Genomic DNA, 22,592 nt, shown 5'->3' on the forward strand with positions numbered 1-22,592 from the left:
CCCGATTCATAGCGCGTCCTCTCTTCATGCCTTCAACCCGAGGATAAAATGACTGCTCGGTACGTCAGCAGAGCTAGAGGAAGAATAAAACACCCGCTGATAATATTGCCCTTACAATGTAAGAAACACAGTTTGCTCTTCTGCTTCTGTCTTTTCGAACGTACTTTTGACAATTTCATTTCAATATCACAAAGGCAGGTTCGCCAAAAAACATCACGACGAGACTGCTTTGGTTGGCACCGGATGAAACCAAAAACAAAATTTTCCAAATATTTATTCGCAAGGGTGGCGAGCACCAGGCAAGGTGATATCAGACAAAAATTGCGAAAAAAATGACTACCGGCGGCACAGGGGAGGATCTCTCGCCGGTCACACCTTCAAACCGCTAGAACAGAGTAGCAGTCTAAAAGCATCTCTCGCACGCACATGCCGTAATATAAGGCGATGATTTCACCTACCGGCATATTCCCTGAGTACCATGGGAAGAGAAAAGAAAACAAATCACGCAATTGGTTTCAGGGTTTTACTTCAGGACCGCCAACCGCCGCACTTAGCAAACGATGACTAAGCTAAGAAGTGTCTTTTAAGCTTAGCGTCTTGTGACACAGTGATATTTTATTCGGTGCCAGGTATTACAAGTAAAAATGTACAGCATGCTCTTCACAAGTCTGAACGCTCGTAGCCAATGTACCACCATTTAAAAGGGTAGCAACAGCCGAGGTACACTGCGTGTTCTGCGAGCTGCTCTTTTTTACAGAGAAAAAAAAAGCCTGAAATTTCAAAGGTTTAAACACGGACTTTTCCAAGTGGTCGACTAAATGAATTACACAACTATAGATTACTATAATTTGTGGCGAGCTCGAGAAAGCCTGCTCTTTGAAAAACACTCGCATCGGGTTCTGGTAAGCACAGTTCTCGTCGTCATCACTACATTGCTAGCTTAATGATCTGTTTCTGGTGGTCGAGTTATGGGTGCTTTCCCGGCAAAGATCTTTCGGGGATTCGGCGATAAAGTTCGCACGACTCCTTCGCCATCGCCGAGCCGTACGGACAGAAGAAGCTGACGGCAAATGGCGCGTATTGAGACAGGGCTCCGTTGACCCTGCAGTGCACAGAAGAGACGACAGGTCAAAAGGTCATGGCAGAAAAACCTGGGAGGAGGCTTCTGGAATGTTTGATGGGTCTAACCGTGGCAAGATATAAACGAAGAAGCATGTGCGCACACACTGCGCTAAGTTGGCACGGAGCACAATAATCGCGAACAAAAAAGGTCCCTACTGTGTGTGAGAATGCATAAGGCCGCCCACTCACTTTGTGAACGCAGTCGCCGAGCGTTGCGGTGTGATGGAACCCGATGCCACGCAGATGGCAAGCGGGTACGGCGCAAGATGGCGCCACGTGCCCGGCAGCTGCGCATGCGCCTGCCGCATCGGGATCAACCAGCGTGTGCGCACTCGCGGTGAGTGGGCTCCGGGTATTTCGGTAAAGATAATGGTGATACGGTAGACGGTAGGCTAAAGGTGTATCATATTACCCTCATTTTACGGCAACCACCTGGAAATTTTCTAATACGTTCTCGTCACACGCGCCTCCTTCCAGCGTAACGACCCTCTGAGTGCTTCCTATGGCAACAAACCTGCGGATTACGCACTGCTACTACGGCGTGAAACCCATGGAACGGGAGCTTGACAGCTATTGTTGTATGGTCTGGAACGTGACGTCATAAGCCTAGCAGAACATGCAATACGTCATGCACGACTGGGCACAAAAGTTTCCTGGACGCGAGTTCTAGGAAAAACGTTTATTGCAGCTCCACCTCAGTCCCACTCGCTTGATATTGTGAAGTCAGGACGGAGCATTTAGGCCTTTAATGCTTTCATACCATATCAGGCGACTGGGTAACGAGGTGGAGATACAGTGAACGTTTTTCCTGGAACCCGCGTCCCGGAAACTTTTCTCCCTATTAGTACATCAGACAGAAAGAGACTAAGATGGATCGTTTTGTGTTTCGAACCATCAACACACTTCACACTAGTACCAGCGGTGCATAATTATGATTCCGTACCTGGCTTGAGAAGGGAGGTATTCAGCTCTTGGTTCCCCAGGGTGGTTTGTATAGGGCTCACACGAAGACTGCAAGAACAATTTTCAAGGAAATGCGTCCCTTGAACCAAGCAGAACATGCGATGCGTCATGAACAATGGACAAAAAAGGGACTTAACAAGGTCATTTGCTTCATGATCTCTCATGGCGCGTCAGTTTCGATAACAATCAAGGAGGACTTGTAAGAACCAAGAAATGGCTTGTTGCAAAACGAGCACGAACGCAATAAGGGCACCCTTGAAGCTGATACCGATGGTCAGAGCCATACAGAAGCGCATCAGCGCTGATGGCGGCTTCCTGAAGATTTCCTGAAGGTTTCCTGAAGATTTGTTAATCCACTGTATTAAGCAGAAAACTAGGGGAAACCGAGCCTCTGCAGTACATCCCTGTATACAAGCACAGCTTTAAAACATGCCTCGTCGTAGTATTAGGGACCCCATTGAGGTCAATAAGCACGCTATTAATTTTTTGTGGCTTGTTGCCTCATTGTAAGCTCGCCTGGTATTCAAATGTAAAATAGGTCATTAGGCAGAAGCGTGATGACATTCCGCTCCATTTATTGTTAACCAGCACTGACATTTCTGGCGGGGGCAACAGAAGCGAAAGCACAAAATAGAAAATATATTTCAGGATGGCATAATCAAAATAATATGTCCAGGGGAAAAACGAAAGAAATATAAAGAACACGCCCAAAGTTAGGGCTTCTTTGTACGCGCAATCATTCCTTAGTAGTGCCAAAAAAAGGGGATTAAAACTATTAAGTTGCGAGCTGATACTGTGTCAATTTCAGTGGGTCAGGAGCTCGCACTGAGGGAACAACTGAAAAATTTGTGGCGCGCAAGTTTTGTCCCAGACACTGACGTGTAAGTGCAGGTATTTACCAGCGTATCTTTGAAATAGGGCTAGGTGCCTATGCCCTGAACGAAAAATGACGGCACGTTTATCCTCGAATCTTTGACACTGCTCCAGTCTGGTTATGAGCGCATTATAAATACAAATATCACAAACAAACTGAAGGTCCAATGATTAACAAGCTGCCTGAGCTGTATGAATTTATATGAAACGGCTTCGTCCAAATTACACTTTTCCATGTCGGAGACAGCCATGTGGTATTTATTTTTTAAAAAAAGGACTAGGACGTCTTGCTACTTCTTGTTAAGCAGACAGCCTGTGGATATCATTCATCCCCATCAAGTAATGTTTCCGCTGGGACAGCTAGGCAGTGATACTGATCATAGCAGTGCACTGAGAATCTTTATTAAAGAAGAGTACAATCAGAAGTTGGTAGCGTACCTCCGCAAAAAAGAAGAACGCAACATGTTCAGCAACGTAAGGACTAAATCCACGTGTGACGATGTGTGCGTCGCCGGCCACGCTTTGACTCAGGTTGAGGAAGAGCTGCGTTAACAACAAAAAGCAGCGTAAACAAGGAAAGCATATTCGTTGTTCGTTGTAATTAACAGCGGTGGCTTTATTTAATACTCTTCGGGCATTGTATACATACCAAGGAAAAACTCCGGAGTCTGTCGAGACCAAGCCGTGATGCGAGTACAAAAGACAGCAGCATCTGACAGACAATTCAACTACAACGGTATCAAGATAGATAATAACATTATTAATCTGGTATTATTGCCATTTGAATTATCTGTGATAATGTGAAGCGAAGCGATGCCTCGCGTTCGCGCTATCTTATCTGCTGAAGACCAGCGCGTGGCATCGACTTCAAGTAATCAAAGGGCGGAATATTCATCAAAAGAACTGAGGTCGGAATCTATAAGAATTCGTTTGAAATGAATATCCATTTTCCAATTCGACTGGAGTGACTTCAAGCCTGACGGCAGCATCAGACGAAAGCAGCAAGCGGTCAATCACTGAGATCCAAAAGGGCGGGTTCTAAAGTCGACGATAGCCTTCACCAATCGCACACGCAGCGGTTCACCATTATCTGTGATATGCAACAAATGGCGACGCCCGGTCTAGCCGCTTCCCACCGACTCTTCAAAGACACAGCTAGGTCATCCAACAACAGTGGCCAGTGCCGAGGGCCAAATGGATCCGAAATAGAAATGTACAAATGTGTCTTTGTAGAATAAGGCTGCTGGTTCGGGAGAGAATTGCAATAACTTATCGGCCCTGAATAACGTCCCACCTTCAATTTCGGCAGCTTACTCAAGAAGCAACTTTTGTAAGACGCCCTGGATACCTAGGAAACCTTTCGGGACATAGTCTTGATAATGGTTGTTTTATGGTTGAAAGTTTGAAGTCCCAAAGCGACTCAGCCTATCAGTGAAGCAGTAGTGGAGGGCTTCGGATAATTTAGAGCACATGCGGTTCATTAACGCGCACTGACGTCGCACAGTAACAGTACACTGGCCTCAAGAATTTCGCCTCCATCGAAATGAGAACGCCGCGGCGAGATCGGACCCGCGTCTTTCGAGTCAGCGGTAGGGCACCACAACCAATCAGCCACCACGGCGCTTATTCTTCAGAACGGTATGAGCCTCAATATGTGAGATACGTACTAGAAGTCAGGGCGAATACAAAAGGAGCGCCTGTGGAAATATAATAAAAAAAATGCATTTCCAAATATGCGGTATTTTTTCGGCCTCAGTGAAACAAAACTATTTTATTCCCATAACCTCCTCGGAGTTCCTTTTTTGGAAGGGTTGAAGTCATCATCATCATCCTGACGGCACACTGCAGGGTAAAGACCTCTCCCGTGTTTCTCCAATTAACCTCGTCCTTTGCCAGCTGTGACCACCGTATACCCGCTAACTTCTAAATCGCATCCGCCCACCTAACTTTTTCCCGCCCCCTGCTACGCTTGCCTTGGTATTTACTCCATTACCCTTAAGGACCAGCGGTTATCTTGCCTTCGCATTATATGCCCTGCCCAAAACCATTTATTCCTCTTGACTTCGACTAGGATGTCTTTAACAAACGTTTGTTCCCTCAACCACTATGCCCACTTCCGTTCACTTAACGTGACATCTATCATTTTTCTTTCCATAGATCGCTCCGTTGTCCTTAACTTAAACTGAACCCTTTTCGTTAGCTTCCATTTTTCTGCCCCTAGGTGACTACCGGTAAATTGCAGCTCTTGTATACATTGCTCTTTGAGGATATTGTTAAACTGCCGTTAATGATCTGAAAGAACCTGCCATATGCGCTCCACCTAATTCTTATTGCTCCAGTTATATCCCTCTCATTATACGGATCAGCGGTCATTCTCTTGACCTATGTAGACGTGTTCCCTTACCACGTTCAGCATATTGCCAGCAATTGTAAACCGCCGGTCTAATTGATTGATCATTCGTTCCAGTTTATCTCTTGTGTTATTTAGAAAGGCAATGTTGTCAGCGAGTCGCAGATTACTTAGGTATTCTCAATTAAATCTTATCCCTATCTGCACCCAATCGAGGCCTCGGAGCACCTCCTGTAAACAGGCGGTTAATAGCATTGGCTAAATTGTCTATCCTTGCTGACACCCTTTTCAATACGAATTTTATTGTCCAGTTTATGAATGACTATGGTAGCTGTGCAGTCGTTATAGATATCCTCCAGTATTTTCACATAAGACTCTTCTACGCACTGATTCCGCATTTCCTGCAATACTGCAAAGGTTTCTACCGAGTCGAATGGTTTCTCGTAATCAATGAAGGCTATATGCAGGGTTTGGTTATATTCTGAGCAATTCTCTATCTCTTGATTGATAGCTTGAATATTGTCTATTTCAAGTATCCCTTATGAAAGCCTGCCTGATCGCTTGGTTGATTGAAGTCCGAGGTTGCCCTGATTCTATTTGCGATTACCTTAATAAATGCAATGTAGGCAACGGAGAGTAAGCTAATTGGTCTGTAATGTTTTAAGTCCTCTACGTCTCCTCTGTTTATAAATTTATATTGTTACGAACAATTCGAAGGAGAACCTCCGGAGAAGACACGTAAAACTGCGGTGGTCCCTAAGTGGTTCGAGTGCGTGAGCGAGAGAGAACCATCTTTTTTTTCTACGAATGCAGGCGCTTCTATTTCTTCTGCAGTGACACGTACTTTGCATTCTCTTATGTATGTGGACAAAAACAACAACACTCTCTTCTGCAGCATCGCCATGATGCGGCTAGGTGGGAAACGTCCGGGAAAGCACAGCTGCAGTGAACCTCTGTTCAGTCAGGTAGCCTGTCGTGATAGGGCTTCATGCGATCAATGTGCACGACTTCAGTACGGTGCGACAGGCGCGATGAGCAAGCCGCTTGTACGGGAGTAACTGCATACGTCACATCACTGATGCGGCGCACTACTTCGTAAGGGCCGAGGTATCTGCGCAGAAACTTTTCTGAAAGGCCGTGGCGACGGACAGGTGTCCAAACCCACACTAAGTCTCCAGGCACGTAAATGACGAAGCGGCGTCCTGGGTTGTACCTAGCGGCGTCAGTCTCCTGTTGACGGTTAATTCGCAGGCGTGCCAATTGCCGCGCTTCCTCAGCACGCTGAACGAACGTGTCTGCGTTGAGGTCAGCGTCAGAGTCGCAGTAGGGTTCAACGGGCAACATAGAATCCAACGGAGTGGTTACTTGCCGACCGAAGAAAAGCTGGAAAGGGGTCAGTCGGGTTGTCTCCTGCAGGGCGGCGTCGTACGCAAACGTTGCGTACGGCAGAATGGTGTCCCAAATTCTATGCTCGACGTCAACATACATAGAAAGCATGTCGACTTGTGTGCGGTTGAGTCGCTCTGCCAACCTGTTTGTCTCTGGGTGATAGGCCGTAGCACGTCCTTGTCTGGTGTGCGTCAGAGTCATCGCGGACTCGGTTAAGCGGGCAGTGAAAGCAGTTCCCCGGTCAGTAACAACAACGGCGGGGGCTCCATGACGCAGGACAATGTTGTGGACGAAAAACTGCGCCACTTCAGCAACAGTGTCTTTGACAATGAACGTGGTCTCAGCGTACCGTGTCAGGTAATCGGTGGCAACGACGATCCAAAGCTTTCCTGGCGAAGACTTCAGAAAAGGGCCAAGGAGGTCCATGCCCACTTGGTGAAAATGGATCTTCGGTGGATCGACGGGATGAAGAAATCCGGCTGGTTTCAACGGAGGAGACTTCCGACGTTGGCAGTCACGGCAAGTTTTTACGTAGGCCCACACCGATGGGAGTAATCTGGGCCAATAATACTTTTGTTACATCCGCGCTAGTGTACGACTTACTCCGAGATGGCCGGCGGTGCTTGCATCAAGACAGGCACTTAAAATCTCTGATCGCAACTGCGATGGTACGACAAGCAGTAACGCTTCTTTGTTGCTGGGAAAGTTGCACTTGTAGAGAACACCAGATTGTAAACTGAAGGTGTGGAGCCCACGACGAAAAACACGCGGGATGCGATCGTCGACGCCTTCGAGGTAATCGATGAGTGACGCGAACTCCAAGTCCACCCGCTGAAGCTGCGCCATTTGGGTGGTACTAACAGCTCCCAGTGAAAGAAAATCATCGGCAAGTTCTTCAGAACTGATTGCGATAGGCGCGCGCAACGAACAGTCCACATCTTGATGCTTACGGCCCGACTTGTAGACTGTTAAGTCGTATTCTTGCAAGCGTAAGCTCTATCCAGCCAAGCGTCTCGATGGGTCTTTGAGGCTCGCCAGCCAGCATAAGGAGTGGTGGTCGCTTACCACACAAGAGTCACCCGTAGAGGTACGGCCGGAACTTGCTGATGGTCCATATCACTGCAAGGCACTCTTTCTCCGTCGTAGAATAATTGGTCTCGGCGCGCGTAAGTGTTCGGCTGGCGTAACTGATGAGTCGTTCGGCAGCATCTTGCCACTGGATCAGTACCGCTTTAAGGCCAACATTGCTGGAATCAGTGTGGATGTCCGTGGCAGCGTGTTCATCGAAATGGGCGAGTATCGGAGTACGTTGTAGGCGGCTTCTAAGCTCGACAAATGCCGCCTCTTGGTCGCTTCCCCCCACGAAAAGCGTGTCGTCCCGGGTCAGTGAGTTTAACGGTTCGGTGATTCGCGAGAAATTTTCAACAAAGCGCCGATAATACGAGCACAGACCCAAAAAGCGGCGAACGGCCTTCTTGTCAGTTGGGCGTGGGAAACCTGAGACAGCAGCGGTCTTGTCAGGGTCCGGGCAAACACCTTGTGCGCTGACAACGTGACCAAGAAAGCCAAGTTCATCAAAGCCAAAATTGCATTTCTCATCTTTGATGGTGAGTTGTGCGGATTTGAGTGCATGTAGCACAATGCGCAACCGCTCCAAGTGTTGGTCAAATGTGGTCGAAAATATAGCGACATTGTCCATGTACACCAGGCAGGTCTGCCACTTCAAGCCGGAGAGAACGGTGTACATCATGCGTTGGAACGTGACCGGTGCTGAGCACAGACCAGATCGGAGAATCTTAAACTCATAGAGGCCGTCGGACGTCACGAAAGCCGTCTTCTCCCGGTCTCTCTCGTCCACTTCGATTTGCCAATACCCGCTTTTAATATCTAATGACGAGGAGTATCGGGCCTCCCGCATTTGTTCGAGTGCGTTGTCTATCCTGGGCAGTGGTTAAATGTCCTTTTTGGTCACATTATTAAGTTTCCTGTAGTCAACACAGAAACGCAGAGAGTTGTCTTTTTTTTACAAGAACCACTGGCGATGCCCATGACCTGGTGGACGGTTGAATGACATCGTCAGCAAGCATTTCGGGAACCTGATTCTGAATGGCTTCTCGCTCTATCGGGGAAACACGGTAGGGGCGCAGGCAGAGTGGTCGCGTAGTGTCATCAGTGATGATACGTTGCTTGGCGAGTGGAGTGCGGCCGATCTTCGAGCACGTAGCTACAGTCCGCAAAGTCTGCCAAGAGGTCCGACAGAACACCCTTCTGAACCGATGGCAGGGCCGGATTTCTTTTGACTGACTGACGAACGTGGTGTGGGCCAGCATTCTCTGGAGTGGGTTCTCCCAAGGTGCACGAATCTGGGACCTCAGCAACGTCGTGGAGGGAGGTAATAGCCGTGGCTTTGACGAGGTGCTGTTAATCGTCGGAAACCATGGTCACGAGGACGTGGGTACGGCTGTCACGCAGTCGGACGAGACCTCGGTCAACGACAAGGCCCCGCTCAAGCAGCAGTGTAGTATGGCTGTCCGCCAGGTCCTTGTAGTCGTGGAATAGGTCGTTCCGCACGAGCACCAGGACACTCCACCGCGGTGGCACAGTGACGTAATTCTCGTTAATGAGCAGAGTGTTGCTGCAAGAATCTCAGGAGCCAGAGCGGGCCACGGTCTCTTTGGTCGAGAACGTGACACGTACGTCCTTAAACTCAATCACAGCGCTGTTCGCCTGCAGGAAGTCGATCCCCAGAATCAAGTCTCTCGAACACTAGGAGATCACAACAAGTTCCCCAACGTACGTGGAACCGCTAATTCCAACTTTAGCCGTGCACTTGCCAACAGGGGAAATTAGGTGGCCACCAGCGGTGAGCATGTGGGTCCCGTCCACGGAGTCAGAACCTTTTTAATGTCTCCAGCAAAGACACGGCTCATAACCGATTAATCAGCACCCGTATCGAGCAGCGCGGTAATCTCAGTACTATAAATTGTCACCCGCAAATCGGTTGCAGCGTATCGGGTACTGTCGCTGCCGCTCTCTATCCAGGTATCATCGCCTCGATGGTTACTCGATGCAGGATCTTGACACATCTCGACGTCAGCAGCCTTGCCTGCAGAGGTCGCTGGTGTTAGTTTTACCCACTCGGACTGGGCGAGCGACGGCCAGCAGAGCTACTCTGGCGACCGGAGCTGGAATCACGATAGCGGAGAGGCAAAGGCGAACGGGACTCGCGCCTTCCAGAGTAAACACGGTTCTGGCACGCCCAGAGATGCTGCGCCATCTCTTGCGGTCGTGCACCGTTCTGAGGACAAGGTGCGTCGGGACGGAAACCGCGAAGACCAAGTTGGCGGTACGGACAGGCTCGGTAGAAGTGACCGGGCTCCCCACACTGGTAGCACAGAGGCCTACGGTACGGTGTACGCCACAAATCGACTTCTGAGGACCTGGCTCACCTATAGCAGGTGCAGTTGCATAATATGGAGCGGTGCTACTGACTGGGGAAGTCGGGGTATTACCGTAGCCAGGTGCGGTTGCGGGACATGCGCCGATGCTGCTCATGCCAGGCGTCGGAGTAGCGGGACAGTAGCCAGCCGTGCGACGTATAACGGATGCGTATGTTGGTCTGGCATCGAACTGGGGCGGCGCTACGGGAACAGGAGGTGCCTGCGCAACCTGCCGCATTTCGTCCCTGACGACTTCTGTCAACGCTGCCAGCGGCGCAGGCGCAACCTGGGGCAGAGGGAACCGTTGGAGTTCCTCCCGAACAACTGACCGAATCAGTTCGCGTAATGTGTCTGAACTGTTGCCTAGGCACGACGAAAAGGTTTCGGGCACAATGCTGTTGATGTCCCGATTGTACTGGTGGGCCCGTTGTTGGAGCGTCGTCTTCATGGTGGTCGCCTCGGTGAGAAATTCCGCTACAGTGCGGGGTGGGCTGCGTATGAGGCCTGCGAAGAGTTCCTGCTTAACCCCTCGCATGAGATGGCGAAGCTGCTTCTCTTCCGTCATGTTGGGGTCGGCCCGCTAGAATAGACGGGTCATGTCCCCGAAGTACATGCGCACGCTTTCACTCGTGCGCTGATTTCGGGAGTGTAGCGCAGCTTTAGCCTTCTCCCGGTGGCCGGCGTTGAGGAATGTAGCCAGGATTCTCCGACAAAAGGTCTCCTAGGTGGGAAGGGTAATCTCGTGCACGGTTTTCAAACCACGTCCTGGCACACTCTTCCAGAGCAAAATATACATTGTGCAGCTAGCGCTCGTCGCTCCAGCAGTTTTAGCGGGCGACCCGCTCGAAGGTCTCCAGCCAATCTTCAGCGTCTTCGAACACGTCACCGTGAAACGATGGCGGTGTTTGCGGTGGGTGGCAAAAAGATCGGCGCCATGGACCGGGTGTCAGTGGCCATAGCAGTTGGACTCAACGGGCTTGGCTGGGTCGGCGCCGGGGACCTGGTGTCAGTAACCACGTCGGTTCGAATAGGTGGCCGAGGCTGCGTCGTTCTGGTGGGCGGGAGAAAGGGCCCAAATTCAGGCGACTCACCGCGGATACCGCGGCTGGGTCGCTGGTGAACAGGTGTGAGGTCCGTAGTGATGCTGTGCGGAGTACGGTGGTCGGGAAGTGTAGCCTGCACTGCTCCAGTCATCACCTACAAGTTGCCCGTCCACGCTCACGCACCGTCGCTTTTTCTAATTCCTTCTTTGCTCGTGCAGCCGCAGACTGGAACGGCCTTCCAGACAACGTTGCCATCATCACTTGTCCAAGTCTTTTCGCTGGAAACGCAAAAACTTTCCTGTTGTTGTGAATTTGTGCTTTTAATCCTTGCCAACTCTTATGTAACATCCCTTTTTGGCGAGTTTAAGGTAATAAAATGAAATCAAATCAAATGGGTTCGAAGGAGAACCTCCAGAGAGCGCGCGAGCGAGAGAGAACCGTCTTCTTTTGCTACGAATGCAGGCGCTTCTACTTCTTCTACAGTGGCACTTATCAATATAATGTCAACGTTCATCCAAGCTTCTGGTACGCTCGAAGTCATTAGGCGTTGCTTATAAAGACTGGTTGATTTTTCTAGCACAAACTGCCTTCCTTTTTCCAAAATATCTGCTGTTACCTGATCCCCACCAGATTCTTTTGCGCCCTTCTATTGCGCCTAAGGCTTTCTTTACTTCCTCTGTCGTTACCGGCAGGATGTCGCATTGCAGTGCCCACTGCCTCTCTTATTAACATTCTGATTGCAATGGCTACTCTCTAGATTTGCGTAGAACTCTTCGGCTACTTTAACTACATAAGCCTACTCCTAATGACATTTCCCTATTTGTCGCTTAGCGCATGCATCTGACTTTTACGTATGCCTAATTTCCACTTCACTGCTCTCAAGTTATCTCCTTTCTTTAGAGCATGCATGAATCCCTCTGTATTAAACTTCCAAATGCTTACTACCTTGCGCTTATCTTTGATAGCTCTGTCAGTTCTATTCCTTCTTTAGGATTTAGGGTTCTATCCATTGTAGTGTGCTCCAATCGATACATTTTCCAAGTTAAGAATACAGTGCCTCCAAGGACTGTGTTCACAAGGAAAACGAGAATGAACATTACAAAATTAAAGGCAACAATTTTATATATGTGTATTTTCGGCACCGGACATCCGCTGTACTGCGTCTGTGTCGCCTAGGCAAGGAACAATGTTATCAAGTGCCGTTACCGCATGGGCATGAAGTGCCGCAACCACATTCGTTCTTCTCATCGCTTCTCGTCGTGTCTCTCACTGTCTCTACACACACAAATCACCCTCGACATTCCCTCTTCTTCCCCTTCCCAGCGACTCACTGCCTCCATTGTATAAGTTCAGCCTCACTGCATCTGCCTTTTGTCTCTTCACTTCAAGGCGTTGTTTTAATTATGGCTGCACCTCACAACGGACGCTTATCAGTAATATGATTCGAAAGCACCTATAAATTAAAAAAAATCAAGAATTCTTCTTTTCCGTATAGATAGCAGGCGCCGGAAAATGAACTGTGGCCGACCTCCTAATGCCGCGCAAGGCCGCCTGAGTGAAAAATAAGTAAAATTGTGGTAACTCGCACCCCTGAGACAATTGTCGCAACGTTTGGCAACGTCGCTGAGGAACGTCAAAGTCAGTTTACGGCTAGAGCAAATTACGGCAGAGGTTACCAGCACGCTAGCCAAATGCGCAATATGCGCAGCGGCTTCTCTTAGCGCTTCGAGAACTAGTCCTGCCATGCTAGTTTGCTCGAGAAAACGAAACCGCTGACCAAGTTGGGTACAGACAGCTGCAGTTCGTTGGAAATGGGAAATGACGATGCACAGTTGCGTTTAGCTATTGATACGTACAACGATGCGTACTGGTACCAGGTATACTTTTCACTGCAAACACATGGTGGACTTCAGCTTTAAGGCAGGAATACAGATACATGAAGGAATTTTGATGTCCGCCTTTCTCTTTACTAAACACATCACATAATTCACACAAAGGTGTTATTAACGGCAGCACTAACCTCCATGTATGGAGCGAGCGACAAGTGATCAGCCATAATGTCTTCGTACATCCAGTGGTCGTGTCCTTCCAGCTTCTACAAGATAAAGAGTAAAATTTTGTATTCTGAGCCGTTAAAAATAACACAAAGATAAATTCTATCAAACTGCAACCGCTAACCCGAAGATTAATTCGCTTCATACCCTAAACAATAAGCAAAATATCTGAAAGCTAAGGCCAACTCATTTAAGGACGTGTTTCAAGGACTGAAAAAAATTATCCCTTATATGGCAACAATTTACGGCACACGAAAGTCGAACCGAACGGTGAAACATTATGCTCTAAAACCTACACCTTTTAATTTAAAGGAACTCCGAAACAGCTTCTGAGGAGGGCACATCAACTCGATCAATCACAGTATGTGTTGTCATGAAACCCTGAGCCAAATAACATACTTCTACACGCAGCAGAGAACCAACAATCACGCGCGAAAGTTGGCGAGGCCTTCCAGGCGACTTTTTCATGCTTGCACCATTCTCCAACGCTCGCATCAGTGTATAGGAGTTGAGATGTGGCTATTGGTTAAATTCTTTCAGACTTCAGGCAGCTACCATTGCCGCGGCCAATCGGCCGCGTATCTCTGAAGGGTCAGGACGTTCCGCCCCGAAGGGCGAGACCGACGGAGGGATGCCAAACGTTTAACGTGCAAAAAGTGACCAGAGGAGAAGGAAAGGGGAGAAGACGCTGTAATTCAAATTTTGACTATAGATAACTAAGCTTCTACAAAGCACATTGAAATAATTCTTGCCGGAGGATATTCGTGAAGCATGCTTTGACATCCCACACTTTAAAACAACTATTTTCACAGCCCATATAACATGAACACCACTTCGGTTTATATACTTCACAAGAATCAAAATGTCTTAGGGCAAAATCAAATCTAGTGATAAGAAGCCCTGTCGAAAACTCAATGATACCATCTCTCGTGGAGTAAAATATATTTCTATCAAGAATGGTAAATGTTAACAGTACGTAAAAAAAGCCATGATTGAGTACAGGAACCGATATACAAGCTGACAATGTTTAGGAGCGTTATTTTCGGAAATTGAGGTCATCTGGCATGCTTGTCCAGCAATTCCGTGATTTCACTGAGAACGGAAATTGTATCAACTGTCAAAGCAAACAGAGTTTAGCACAAGACGCAATAATGGGTCGTTCACAGTATCAGACATGGAAGACGCCCCACAGTACTTCATACAAGTGGTGACAATGTTGGTGATGTGACGACTGTTAAGTTTTTTGAAAGGTTGTTAAACGACGCAACCAAATCAAAGTTATTTGGGAATTTCTCAAGTTTCGCTGTAACACCAAGTACTCCAGGTCTGCCCCTTCACTTAACACAGCATCTAGGACGAGATAAACGAGGTTTGAATGAAGTAAAAGTAGGTAAGTGAAAATCACCTCCAGCAGTAGGGGAATGGGATGAGCGATGTATGCACCAAGAGTGCAGCGTCGCGCTCCACCGAAGGTTGACGAGCGTTTAGGGTCTGGAAATGAAAGGAGAGGAATATATGGAATGTTGAAGAAGTCAAGGTAGAATATTAAACTGAATGCGTTCACCTTTGCGCTTGCATGCTTCAAGCTTTTTAAGGCGCGAATGTGCACGTAGGTAACTCATAGCAAGAAGTTCAGCTCTAGGTTTCTGAGTGTTTATTACCAATAATGCAAGCTAGAAACAATGGCCCAAAAATGGGAATGCTATGGCTTGATACTACAGTTAAAACCCCATTTAGCGAAGTGAAGAATCAGTCACGAATTATTTCTTAAATCTTGAAATTCATAAAATCGGGGAGATATTTTTCCGCCCTTGAAAATCTTAAAGGGTAACGTATAGCGGAACCCAAAAGGTATGCCGCGGCATCGTATTTGGCGACAACCCACGCCTGTGCGTATGAGAACTCTACGACAGCGGCCCGAATCGCGTATGCGTGAATCGTAAAAATGATTCTAAAGTCAAAGTAGGAAGCGCTGATGACTGCCGAGTCCATTTTTCAGTGAAGCGGCGCTGCTTGCAGCCCCGTCAAAACAAAATCAGGGCAGTGTCTTGGCTGCCTAGGTGTTACTATTGGCACGCTGCCTACAACGAAGGCGAACCATGAGAGGACTGTTTACCTTGCGCAATAGCCACTATTCTGGCAACAGTTCGAACGAGGTCCGGTAGAATCTTCACCACGTAGAATTTTCTAGAGTTTTGAAAGGTAAAGCAGGCATAGTGGCATGCGACGTTTTGGTTTTGGAATGAATAGGAACGAAGCGAATTAAGCAGTGAATATTGCGCACTTTTACAACGTTATACAGCGATCTCCTTGCTCAACAGGGTTAACGAAAGGGCGGAGTAGCCTCCTTATAGGTAACGCAAGCAGGCAGTGGTTCAAAGGAAATAATATCTTATATTTTAGCCAACCATTGGTCAAACATTAAATTACAGCATAAAATCTTGATCTCACAAGCTAATTAAAAGCTGGGCTAGCAACAACGATTGCTCAAGTTATGTGTAGTCACTGCAGCGCTGCTTACAGAAATCCTCTTAATCGAAGTCAAGGAGACAGGTTATGAAAGTTTATGAAACATTGTTTTGTTCCCTGCTAGCTATTCTGGCGACATACATGGACACAGTAGATTTTGTCCACAACAATCAGCGCAATCAGCACTCCCGTATATCCTCTCCATGTTCTCTTAAAATTTGGAAAGAGCTTTACTGAGTCAGGAACATACATTTATCCTCTCTTTTAGCTCATCCTCGCGCTAGACACATATCCTGTTCTATAAAATATAGCCTCCACTTAGCCATTCATTTAAAACCCTCAATTTTTTTTATGCCTAAAGTCAAAGCTCCCGTGGGGGAACCGAACATATTTCCATCTCGTTTTTCTTCGGTACTATGTATTTTCGTTAAATTTATATCTAAACGATGCCTTCTAGAAAGCTTGGCCCAAATGAGTGCACAAAATAAGTGCTTAAAGCAAGAAATACTCTTACCTTAGTAAGGGCGCCGCCTGAAATGCCAGCCCGAAATAGCTCAGTGGCACGACTGGAAAGAATGTCAAAATAACAGTCGTTTACCGAAAACGTAAAAATTCTACAGGGCTATATTTTCATGCAGCCAGCAATAATGACGACGAAAACACCTGCACGTAAAATGGCATTTTAATTGACGTGTCGGATTATCGCCGGAATATGGCAATAAATGTCCAGCATTCTCGGGCGAAAATTTTAAAATTTGAAAAATTTTAAGGCACGGTTATGGAAATATTGAAGGTAATGGTCTATTATTTTGATATGTTGCAAAATCTTTTAAACTGTTCCCACCGATCGCAATGAACAGTTAGGACTGCAAGAGAAAGCCAATGGGGAACGCTCTTAACGATAGGAAAAACGGGAATAGAAAAAAAATGCATGACTGCCGTCGGGTGATCTGCAGGTGCATTTATTGCTATAGTGAAATCTTACATTATATAAAAAATTTGCGTTCATAAACGCTTTCCCGCTCAAAAATGTTTGTATCCAGAATTGCTGGGCTCGGAAGTCTTGCGCCACTGACATCCCAAGTTCTGCACAAGTGCACTTTCCTAACTACAGAGTGTAGTTTTCTGTAGGCCGTCGAGCTCCTCAGAAAGTGCACGCAAAGCAGAGTATACTAACTACTGCTGACATAAAGTGGGCACTACTGTTCAAGCGTTGGTAAGAGTTTAAGAGCCTTTCGGAACACTGCGCATTGCGGAGAAGACTTTTTACCATAACGCTCCAGTTGGCCTACGGGGAGGCTTGTTAGCCAAAGCATAAAACAGTTAACATGCGATCAAAGCTACGGTTAATATAGCAGCATCGAAACCAGTAATAATTATGAGCTGACGTCAGTTAAACATTTCAGTCATGTTCAGTAAGTTGTTTATTATTGAGTTCAAACCGTGTTCAGTCATCAGAATAATGAGCGTGAACAGCGGTACGGCTTTCGCGCTGTACAAACAGCGCAGCATTGCGTACGGAGCTAGCTGAACAATACGCGTGGCTACGGCTAATAGACGAGCGATAACAGATAACAAAACCGGGGTCAGTGAAGGGCTGACTGCTTGCATGGTATGCCTGTCCAAAGCAATTATCCGGTGCCAACTTGAAGCCTCCATTCTAGCACGTTTTCTACTGGACAAGAGTTCCGGGATGTCGGGTGGGCGTTAACCTAAGTTAAATGCCAGGGCGAGGAATGAACTGAGCGAAAAAAAATGTGATTATGTGATTACTCGAAATACAAAGTGCAGGGGCTTTTTTGCCTGTCTCAACTTTTTTATCGGACAAACTAAGATTGAAGTTTCAAATTTCGAGAATTCGTCCGGCGCATGCGCGACACGCAGAGCTCATATGCGTTCGCTTTAATTTTTTTTTTACATGCCCGACAACAGAAGACGACCGGCGGGGAGTGTGCACGTTCTCATAACCGCATCGCATAGCCGCGCGAGATTCATGCGTTAAGTCTTTCACAGTGCACGCTAGGCTACGGCATCTGCACAGAGTGGCAGGTGAACCCATGTTGACGCTACTAAATCTATGGACTTTACGTGGGTACTGGCTGAGGGAAAAAAATTGTATTGCCAGCAGTTCACTATTCTTCTGAAAGTTTAAATCGACGCACAGATTACGTCACAGCTTTGGGCAAAGGAGATGTATTCCATAAAGGATTTGAAGCGGCAGAAAGATCGAAGAAGAGGATTTTAAGCGTCATAATAAATTAATTTGCGAATCAATACATGCTTATTTACTTTGCGCGTCTCGTCACGATGTGTGCATAATATAAGCACGAGTATAAAAATCCGCTGGGGTTGCTCTGGTCTCCATATGAGTCCATGATGGCGGCATTAATAACTGGAGGTGGTAGCCTTCATTGGTGACACAGTAAGATAGCACTTCAATTCTGAAGTTCTGCTGCATGGAGACCGAATTCTCCCGGCATCAGTCCACTGCGACAAGCCTCGAGGGCTGTTTTTATACATTACGTGCAGTGAAGAAGCCATGTCAAGGAAAGTTAAAACTCAGAGGTATGACAATCATAGCTTTAGTAAGACAGGCTAAATATGCTATGCAGTGAAGGTTAATTGTAGAGTAACTCAAGTAACCAGCGCAGGAACTTGCTGGTCAGAACGTAGTTGCATTTATTCAAACACGTTGTTGAGAAAATGGCGCGTAAAATCAAGGGATGTAAGACACAAGGCACTCAGTAAAAACCACAAGTCATTCGCATATTCTGTCGTGTCCCTTTAGCGCTGAATGCAGTTATAATATGCTGTTATTTCTAATGCGCTATTATTATAAAGTTAGTAAAAAGTGCTATACTCACAGACGGTGTTCGAGTAATCGTCGTAGACAACGCTGTATTCGAAGCTGCTGGCAGGAGGGTATCTGCATGAACGAGGTTAAAATGCAGCGAAATACCATTCAAGCACTGCATTATGAACAGCGAATATATGCGGTTTGCTTCTGTATGTTATTTACTCCACGCTTGTAAAAGAATCAGGCTTCGATTCCCACAACTTAATTGGCAGCCGAAGAACGTAAACAGGAGCGAAAATGTTAGGTGCTGAAAAGCGCGCGTGCACACACACACCCCCAACGAAGGACATACTAAAGGCGGGCTACAACTAAGAAAGAAAAAGACACCATAGGAAAGCGGGCGGTAAAAACTGACGATGTCTATCGCAGCAACCTTAATATCGCCATCCTATTTCCTGCATGCAGCAGCAAATATATGGTGTTGACTTTGATAATGCGTGGACACTATGGGGACGGGACAAATAAATCTATCCTCACACTTTAATTCCGAAGCATGCCCTCTGTGGGTGGGATGCACCGAAAGCAAACTCAAATCTCCAAGACTCCCGAGCGAGTCACGGACCGAGATAGCACAGTCGTCCTTATCTGAAAGACATTTTTAAAGCAGCCGGAGCTGAAGCGCAATCTCAAGTGTAGATGGATTGCGATAACTGAGGAAAACTTAACACAGGTTCTGGCCAATGGTGAGCCGTTGACATGTTTGAACAGCTTCGGGAATTACAGCACTAAATACAGCTGCCGCCTGCACCACGTTGACAGTTCAGTACCACCTCCTTTGAGACAGAAAAGCAGACTGTTCAGCTTGGTAGGTACCGTCTCTTCGGCAGTTGTGACCGCTAACTTTGGGGCGATCACCTATTTCTGTAACCTTATGTAGTGTAATCAAAAACTGTTGCCTCATTAGTCGACACCTTTTGCAGGTGCATCGCACCCTACCTTGATAAGGTCCTGCAATTAACTTTTTCATTCCGTCCCTGGAATATGAAGTAAGCTCTTCCATACCAACCGTTTAGCTCTTAACAAACTGTCTAGATGACAACGGTGCTATTTTGTGAAATATTTTTGTTCCAGAAGTTAAATACGAGTGACAAAAATCAACACCTGCTTCCCTTTGGGTAATGACAGTAATTCGACACGACAGGCAGGTCTCACTCCTTTGCTCACGGGTGTACAGCAATTCTGAAGGAAATAAGTTTAGACGACTTGAGTTGAGTCTATTATGTGTACATTTTTCGGTTGATTGCTTTTTCCTAGATTAGTTCCTAAGGATCCATCCGCTAAAACTCTAGTGGTAATGTATGACGCGGTATGTTGCGTATAAAACGTATATTTGCGGTCGCCTCTCAAAAGGATACACTCTTTAACGTCCAAACAGCATCTCTGCCCTTAGGCACACCATAACGAATGAGCACCTCATAACAGGTAGTATATTTTAAGGCTAATTTTCACGTATGTGGGAACAAATATTTCTGAACGCCCTGATTCATTTTGCCTTTTTTTCCTGTCCGTCCAGTACGATTAAACGTACGCTATTACTGTGACGAGGTTAACGTTGCTTGTCAGTATTAGTGTGCGCCCTTTTTCTCTTTCCTATTGACATACATTTTGTCTATTTTTTCAAGCGCAGTTCAACATACCTAAACTTATATACTGATCTTGCGAGCGAAATTTAATACTCGGGGCGACAGAACCCCGTCAGGCATTAATACGTGTTTACTCCCCCCCTCCCCCCCAACTTTGTATGTGGGCTGATGATTAAATAGAAAAGTAAAACCGATTATCTTTATATATTTCAAACGATCAGAGGCGTTAATTCTATAAAGCGCGGCCACTGAGTTAGGCAATTCTTTCAAGATTTTCTTCTAGATCTCTTCCTCAGTAGTCTTGGCAGGCAGTGCAAGGAACCAGGTTGTAAAACTTTTAGAAAGTGCCACTTGTGCTTCAAAAAGCATTGGCACCTTAAAATAACACTTTACGTAGACTATAGGAGCGCATTAAAGACACTAGTAAAGTTAAAATTATCTCTCGTACTCACCTTTGAAAGGACCAATTCGAATTGTGACTGGCGAAGTATCTGTCCAATCGCACCCTGTACGCTTCCGTATATTGGCGCAATGGGTGGTGTTTGTGAAGTGTTTTGTCGTACTGTAGCCCATACAAAAAAAGAGCAAAATGTCACAAGAAATGTTTTCACGGTGAAAATGCATGCATGAAAAAGCAATATAAGCAGGTGTTGACAATCGAGCAATGATCAGTGTCTTAGCGCGAAATTGGTGACACGGTTCGAGTTTCTTGGAAAGGTGTAGAACTTCGTGAGGGAGACATTTTTCATCTCTTAAATAATTAAAATACTGTATTCTTCTTACAATTATTCAACTATTCATAAAAAGCTATGCCCAGGCAATATTTTGATCTGAAACAACGATTCCCGTCGTTGACCATGAGGGATGCTCATGTAATAAGTCTCTCTCCTTAAATTTTCAGCTTGTTTGAAGCCAGAGTAAAACTCACACCATATGTTCACTTAAAGGTCGAAAGCAGCATTCGGCCGCTGCTTACAAAATATTCAATATCACGACGAGAAGCGCAACGAAATCAGTCAAAATTCACAAAACCTTTTCCTATATAAAGGCTCCCGCATTCCTTAAACCCGTTTTTGCTAGTCAGTGCGACGTCATGGGCAAGTCTGGGGCTTGTGATCAACGTGCACAACATGACACTTCAGGTAACAGTTTTATGAAGCCATTTGACCATTCTTTACGCTGGCCACAACAAATCGCAAACCTTTAAACCTTAAAATAATAATAATAATATAATAATAATTGGTTTTTGGTGGAAAGGAAATGACGCAGTATCTGTCTCATATATCGTTGGACACCTGAACCGCGCCGTAAGGGAAGGGATAAAGGAGGGAGTGAAAGAAGAGAGGAACAAATAGGTCCGTAGTGGAGGGCTCCGGAATAATTTCGACCACCTGGGGATCTTTAACGTGCACTGATAAAAGTGTCTCGAAACACATAATCAGTGCATTGTTTTGCCTGTTCGTTGCATAGAATGAGCTATAGTGATGCTATTAACATCAGTCGCGCCGCGTGTACTCCGGTTTTTAGTATTTTATTTGCATCGCAAAAACAAGTTTACGGCGCTGAAGGTGTCACCATACAGTGGCGGTTTTTGGCTTTGCATACGACATCATTGGGACCGAGCTTGATGATTGGAGAAACACTAAATATACTGCAAATCGTGTAAATAAATAGAGATACGTTTTGTCAAGTTATTGCGTTTTAGATTATATCAACAAAACGAACTTGTTTGCCGCAGATATTAGCGCTGTCAAGCAAATAAAACAAAAGTACACCATAATAGGCTCTGGTCATTTTTTCGCATTGAAGGACTTGGCGCCTCTATACACATTCTGTGACCTAGCACACAGCACTTATGGCTACTCTCTGTGTATCTCATAACGTCTTTGCGGAATTGATCCGATCGATCCACTGCACTGTGCAAGCGTTCGTTCCGGTCCCAAGGAATGATCCAAAGAAAAAAACTATACGTGTCACACTTAGCAGTGCACATCATCAGCTTGTAGATGATCACCGGGAGGCGGCGCCAGATGGCGCCACGCCGCCGTCAAAAGCTCGCGCTTTGCTCGCCGTGACCAGTCAGCGCGTTCCTAGCGGCGGGCCATGGTATGCGATAAGCAGTAGAGGTACGCGCTATGCTTCATGTGTCGGCTATCTTTCGCAGGCCGTCACTCCGTCGCGGTCTCTCGCGCTCGAGTTCAGGTCCGTAAGTCAGGAAACGTCATTGATCCCTTTCCGCTTCTGCGCCGTCGACGTGACGATGAAGCCTAGCAGGGTCAGCTGGGCGTTCTCGTGGTTGTTGTAACCATTAAAACGATGCTATCAGTCTTGGCAAGAACGAGTCACAGCGATTAGGCAACCATGACGTGCAAAGTTCCGAGACCTGCTCAGATGGGCTGTTCTGATTGGTCCCGCCCAATGTCATCATTGTGAGAGTGAAATTGGAATG

At 46.6% G+C, this 22,592-nt stretch overlaps 1 protein-coding gene and 1 long non-coding RNA gene across 2 annotated transcripts; both read right to left on the minus strand.

The window, feature by feature from the left end:
- Window positions 1–901: 901 nt before the first annotated feature.
- Window positions 902–14,721, minus strand: LOC144104124 (uncharacterized). The gene is made up of 5 exons (XM_077636950.1): window positions 14,640–14,721; window positions 13,201–13,275; window positions 3,397–3,501; window positions 2,066–2,133; window positions 902–1,102 (listed from the first exon to the last, which is right to left on the minus strand). Exons 2-5 carry the CDS (start codon window positions 13,249–13,251, stop codon window positions 967–969), a joined length of 360 nt encoding a protein of 119 aa, XP_077493076.1. The 5' UTR covers window positions 13,252–13,275; window positions 14,640–14,721; the 3' UTR covers window positions 902–966.
- A 1,496-nt stretch (window positions 14,722–16,217) lies between these two features.
- Window positions 16,218–20,700, minus strand: LOC144104937 (uncharacterized). Its single transcript, XR_013308662.1, has 3 exons — window positions 20,596–20,700; window positions 18,568–18,629; window positions 16,218–16,269 (listed from the first exon to the last, which is right to left on the minus strand). It is a non-coding gene; the product is annotated as an uncharacterized LOC144104937 (long non-coding RNA).
- Between the last annotated feature and the right edge of the window lie 1,892 nt (window positions 20,701–22,592).

The sequence above is a fragment of the Amblyomma americanum genome, chromosome 9, assembly GCF_052857255.1.
Source record: "Amblyomma americanum isolate KBUSLIRL-KWMA chromosome 9, ASM5285725v1, whole genome shotgun sequence".
In the NCBI taxonomy this organism is placed as follows: Eukaryota; Metazoa; Arthropoda; class Arachnida; order Ixodida; family Ixodidae; genus Amblyomma; species Amblyomma americanum.